At 60.5% G+C, this 6395-nt stretch overlaps 1 protein-coding gene across 1 annotated transcript; it reads right to left on the reverse strand.

Annotated features, from left to right (window-relative positions):
* Positions 1–1502: 1502 nt before the first annotated feature.
* On the reverse strand, positions 1503–4805 carry FZD2 (frizzled class receptor 2). Its single transcript, XM_075911223.2, has one exon. The coding sequence runs from the start codon at positions 4670–4672 to the stop codon at positions 3002–3004; it is 1671 nt and encodes a 556-aa protein (XP_075767338.1). The 5' UTR covers positions 4673–4805; the 3' UTR covers positions 1503–3001.
* Between the last annotated feature and the right edge of the window lie 1590 nt (positions 4806–6395).

The following is a 6395-nucleotide window of genomic DNA, read 5'->3' on the forward strand; positions in this document are numbered from 1 at the left end:
GGCCCCGGAGCGCGAGTTGCTGCAGGTTCGTGCGGCCCCAGGAGCGACCCAGCCGCCCCGACGCGGCCGGCTGCATGTCGCCTGTGGCACGGCCCCGCTCAGACAGGACACTCGCTCGCAGCTCCCCACTGCCAGTGGGTTCCCCGTAGCCAGGCCAGGCTTTGGAACCAAGCGCACAGGCACTTACAGCATGTTCCCGGGCTCCCTTGGGGGGGGGGTTACATAGGTTGAAAATCAAGTACTGGATGGTGCATTTTAACCCCTCACGCACCTTCTTTGGCCTCCCCGCCCTGCCCGCAAGGCAGCCAGCGGCTCCCTGGGCTCCCCCCTTGCAGGAACCCCAGTGACTCACAACTGCTTGATTTAAACGGTTCCAATCCTACCAGAGATTTAAGGGCGGGGGGGAGGGGTCAACGCCCCACAAGGGGAAGGTGGGGCAGTGGCTGCGGCAGGCAAGCAAGAGGCAAAGATCTTAATTCTTTACATAGTGGTTCAAATACTTGACCCACCTCTTCAGAGCCATTTTCTAAACGCGCGTTTCTCAATCTTTATAAAAGAATACTCCCTTTAAAAAAAAATAAAAAAATTATAAAGTACCCCCCCCCCCGCCAGTACCTGCAGTTTTCAGACATTTTTTTCTACCATTGCAACACGTTTGTTTAAATAACTTAATCCTAGCCAGGCAAGCAATGCAATTTTGGGATGTAAAACGTACAAAAATAATAAAGCTCTGTAAAACTTCACTGAATTTGTTTTTTCCTCCAAATTTCAGTTGTGTTGACATAGCCGCCCCCCCCCCAACTTCTCTCAAGTACCCCTAAAGGTACTCTTACCACTGGTTGAGAAACACTCGTCTCAACCACCAAGGAGGGAAAATAACAATAATAAGAGAGATATTGGCCTCTCCGTTTGTCACTAGAAAAATGAGACCAGATTCCAGGGGTGCTTCCCCCCCCCCCCCCACACTATCTGTAGCAGAGACAAATTGCAAAACTCATGCAACTTTTGTACCCTACCCCAGCTCTCAGTGGGTTTAGCCCGGGGCTTCTAGACCTACAGATGCTTACAGGGAAGCGGATGGCATTTTCCCCTCAGTTTTGGGCTAGCCTTACAGACTCTGAAGTGCAGGGAACTGGTTGATTTTGATCAGACCAAATCTGAGCCCTTAGGATCTGAAGCTGATCAGTGAAATTAAGCAGAGTTTGAGTTTGGAGCTGGAGCCAATTATTTCTAGCATTCCTGAGGTGGGTTTTTTAAAAATAGTCCTCATCACTCAGTACAATCCATTAGAATTTCTTCTGACTGCCCCCTTTCCACTCCAAAACCCAGGGAAACTGTCCAACAATATAGCTGATGTGGTGGCAAAGAATCAATGCAAGCCGCTTCCCCTGAAATATTGTAAAAAGATAGAATATTAAAAGCCTTACAAATAGATAAATTTATATATTCTCCACTTAATTCAAACCGACAGCAGCGTTCATTGACGGGGCAGAGTCTGTACATTTAATTTTAGTGCATTTCTCTTTTTTAATACTGGAGTTAAGGAAAGTTAACAGTACGCAGTGGCAGAAGGTTGTCATTTTTTAAAAATCTAGTTGTCGATATTCTACTCCCTGGTTCACCGTTTGTGCTGTAGGACACAAACTTTTTTTTAAAATTGCAAAAATCTAACGTTGGCAAACCCTGGACATTTAAAAAAAGTTTAAGCAGGAAGGGAAGCGACTGAGAATTCCGCACTGCCCAGGGCTCCGAGAGAGTCTTCACCTCTACTTCACAAAAACCTGCCAGACTTCCTAGTTTTTCAGATATAGGAGAATCAACAAACACTGGAAGTTACAAAAGCTTCAGCGGGGAGCCGAGTTCGGCTGGAACTGGAAAACCAAGGACTAGTCCTGCAGCGCCTTGCAGACTCACACCACATGGAGGTGGGCTCGGGAGCTTTGCAGGCGCAGTAACCCCTCCAGTGGGCTTTGGTTTTGCAAGCTCCGGCTTTCAAACCAGCTTGCTCCCTGTCTTCCCTGCAGGGAGTAAAAAGATCCTTCCCAACCCACTTTCTGCTGAACACCATGCCTACCAGGAGACAGCTTGGCTGCCCCTGCCAAGGGCTTATCCTTTGGATTGCAGCTCTCCAGTTAGGAATAAGCCCCCAGAAGTAGGGGGGCCCTTTTAAACTCTGGGCTTTGCTAGTGCCCCAGAGGGCTAGCTGAGGACGCGTGGTGTAGGGAGGCACGTCTGTGCCCAGCATTTCAGGCTAAGGACACGTCCAAGGCCAGAGAAGGCGCTTTAAGGCACAAGGGAGGTAGAGGGGCCGAGATACGCTGATTCGGGGGGTGTTTTCTTCGCCAGTCAATCCCAGCTGCCCTCCAGGGCAGTCTAGTCGGGCAGGAGAGCTTAGCAAAAGCCGCTGGAGACCCTCACAGCCAGGCCACCCCTCTCAGGGCTGCTGCTGGGGGAAGAGCGAGGCGCCCCCCTCAATAAGTCTCTTCATATAGAAAAGAAAGTTTCTCAATAAAACTTCCAGAAGAAGGAAAGGAGGGAGCGCTTTTTTTTTTTTTTTTTAAAGAATCCAAGTCTGCCTTGAACACAGACCAGCTCCAGGGCCTGCCAGCCAGACGGAAGCCATCACAGCTCTGGCTTTTCTGGAAGTCCAACCGAAAACGCTCCCCCCCGGCCAACACAAACAGAAACTCCGTCTCTGTGGCTCCAGGGAGAGGGGAGCCATTTGCCAGGGCAGAGAAAGGGGAAAAACCCAACTCTGGTACCAGAGCCAGGGAGAGCCAGGCCTCTCCCGCAGGAGAGTGGGGGGAGGGGGGGAATCTCTGCGTGGTTCCTTTTGTTTTTAAATAGAAATATATAATTCCATTTACAAAGGCTATTTACAGGTTTAATTACAAGACACCCTTCAAGGACGGCAACAGCCCTCCCCCTCCCCTGATGGAGGAAGAGAGCCGATTTGAAATGAGCTCTTGCCCCCGCCCCGCACCCGTCCCGCCTGGGCCCCTCACACCGTGGTCTCGCCGTGGCGGCTGTGGGCCAGGCGGCTGTAGAACTTGCGCCAGGAGTGCAGCGTCTTGCCGGACCAGATCCAGAAGCCGGAGGTGATGCCCACGATGAGCGTCATGAGGTACTTGATCATGTAGACGGTGAAGTCGGGGCTCATGCGGGGGGCGTAGTGCAGGGGGCAGGGGATGGCCAGGCTCTTGCAGTGCTGACTCAGCCAGCTGCGCTGCCAGTGCTCGCGGAAGGCCTGCTCGTAGAAGTAGCAGGCGATGACGATGGTGGCGGGCACGGTGTAGAGCACGCTGAAGACGCCGATGCGCACCATGAGCCGCTCCAGCTTCTCGGTCTTGGTGCCGCCGTGCTTCATGATGGTGCGGATGCGGAAGAGCGAGACGAAGCCGGCCAGCAGGAAGGAGGTGCCGATGAAGAGGTAGACGAAGAGCGGGGCCAGCACGAAGCCGCGCAGCGGGTCCAGGCTGTGCAGCCCCACGAAGCAGACCCCGCTCAGCACGTCCCCGTCCACCTGGCCCAGCGCCAGGATGGTGATGGTCTTGACGGCCGGCACGGCCCAGGCGGCCAGGTGGAAGTACTGCGAGTTGGCCTCGATGGCCTCGTGGCCCCACTTCATGCCGGCCGCCAGGAACCAGGTGAGCGAGAGGATGACCCACCAGATGGAGCTGGCCATGCTGAAGAAGTAGAGCATCATGAAGAGGATGGTGCAGCCCTCCTTCTTGGTGCCCTGCACCACGGTGCGGTAGCCGTCCTCGGCGAAGCGCTCGTTGCACACCACGCGCTCCTGCAGCACGAAGCCGGCGATGTAGGCCACCGACACCATGGTGTAGCAGCCCGAGAGGAAGATGATGGGCCGCTCCGGGTAGCGGAACCGCTGCATGTCCACCAGGTAGGTGGTGACGGTGAAGAAGGTGGAGGCGCAGCAGAGCACGGACCAGACCAGGATCCAGAGGCGGGCGAAGCGCACCTCCTCCTGGCTGAAGAACATGTGGCCGTCGCCGCGGGCCGGCTCGCAGGGCGCCGCGCAGTCCTTCTCGCCCAGGAACTGGTAGTTGAGGTAGCTGGGCACCTGCAGCGCCCGCGGGCAGTGGAAGGGGTGCTCGGGGCTGGCGTAGCGCGGGGCGCCCGGGGTGCCCTGCCCCGCCAGGGGGGCGGCGCTGGTCAGCAGCCCCGGGGAGCCGCCCTCCTCCGAGTGGTTCTGCCCCACGCAGATCTGCTCGGCGCCGTGGCGGGGGAAGTTCTCGCAGCGCAGGCGCTCGGGCCACTGGAAGCCGAACTTGTTCATGAGCGCCTCGCAGCCCTGGCGCGCCCGCTCGCAGATGGAGCGGCAGGGCGGGATGGCCTGCTCCAGCACCGTGCACACCGGCGCGTACATGGAGCACAGGAAGAACTTGAGCTCGGGCGAGCACTGCACCTTGACCAGCGGGTAGAACTGATGCACCTCCAGCCCCGCGTCCTCCTGGCTCGTGTGGCCCAGCAGGTTGGGCAGGATGGTCTGGTTGTAGGCGATGTCGGTGCACAGCGGGATGGAGATGGGCTGGCAGAAGCCGTGCTCCGGCACCGAGATGCCCTTCTCGCCCTGGCCCCGGCCCCGGCCCGGCGCGCTCAGCCACAGCAGCAGCAGCGGGGCCAGGCGGGGCAGGACGCGGGACGGGCGCATGGTGCGCGGAGGAGGCGCTGGAGTCCCGGGACAGCCGCCGGGCGCCCTGCCCCCAGCCAGACCGGCCCCGTCCCCGTCCCCGTCCCGCGGCTCCCTCCTTTGTGCGGCTCCGGCCCCAATTAGCCGCTTTCAAGGCGCGGCCCGGCCCCTCCGCCCCCGGGGAGCGCGGCCCGGCCCGGCCCCTGCCCAAAACTTCCGCGCGGCCAATGGGAGTCGAACCCGGGCCCGGCCCGCGGGCGGGATTGGCCAAGCGCCGCCTAAGGAGCGCGGGGAGCCGCCCACGGGCCGCCCCTCGCCCGGCCCCGACGCCCCGCCCGCGGGCCCCAGCGAGGGGCGCCCGGACACCGCCGCGGGCCGGGCGCGCTCGACACAGCCCCCCCCCCCCCCCGCGGACACACTCGACACAGCCCCCCCCGCGGACACCCACAACTCCCCCCCCCGCAGACACACTCGACACAGCCCCCCCGCGGACACCCACAACTCCCCCCTCCCGCGGACACACTCGACAGAGCCCCCCCCCGCGGGGACCCACAGCTCCCCCCCCGCGGACACACTCGACACAGCCCCCCCCGCAGACACACTCGACACAGCCCCCCCCGCGGACACCCACAACTCCCCCCCCCGCGGACACACTCGACACAGCCCCCCCCGCGGACACCCACAACTCCCCCCCCGCGGACACACTCGACAGAGCCCCCCGCGGACACACTCGACACAGCCCCCCCCCCGCGGACACCCACAACTCCCCCCCCCGCGGACACACTCGACACAGCCCCCCCCCGCGGACACCCACAACTCCCCCCCCGCGGACACACTCGACAGAGCCCCCCCGCGGACACACTCGACAGAGCCCCCCCGCGGACACCCATAACTCCCCCCCGCGGACACACTCGACAGAGCCCCCGCGGACACACTCGACACAGGCCCCCCCCCCCCGCGGACACACACAACTCCCCCTTCACGGACACACACAACTCCCCCCCCCCCCGCGGACACACACAACTCCTCCTACCCCCCGCAGACACACAACTCCTCCCCCCCCCCCGCGGACACACACGACACCTTCCCCCGCGGACACACACAACTGCCTCCCCCCGTGGACACACAACTCCCTCCCCATGGACACACTCAACACAGCCCCCCCCCAACAGGCACACATACAACACCCCTCCCACAGACACCCGCAGTCAACACACCCCCGCAGACGCACATATACAACACCCCTCCCACAGACACCCGCACTCAACACATCCCCACGGACACACTCAACACAGCACACCCCCCCCACGGGGACACACACAACACCCCTCCCACGGACACCCGCACTCAACACCCTCCGTGGACACACTCAACACAACCCCTCCCATGGGCAAACACACAACACCCCCCCATGGACAGACACACCACCCCCGGACACCCGCACTCAACACCTCCCCCCACGGACACACACACAACACCCCCCTACGGACACACTCAACACAATCCCCCCACGGGCAAACACACAACATCCCCCCCACGGACACCCACACACAACACACACCCCCGCGGACACACTCGATACAGCCCTCCCACGGACACACACACAACCCCCCCATGGACACACACAACACAGCCTCCCACGGACACACACACAACACCCCTCCCACGGGCATCCGCACTCAACACATCCCCGCGGACACACACACAACACACCTCTCACGGACACCCACACTCAACACCCCCC

Source organism: Pelodiscus sinensis, chromosome 29 (assembly GCF_052426305.1).
Source record: "Pelodiscus sinensis isolate ZL-2025 chromosome 29, ASM5242630v1, whole genome shotgun sequence".
Taxonomy (NCBI): Eukaryota; Metazoa; Chordata; order Testudines; family Trionychidae; genus Pelodiscus; species Pelodiscus sinensis.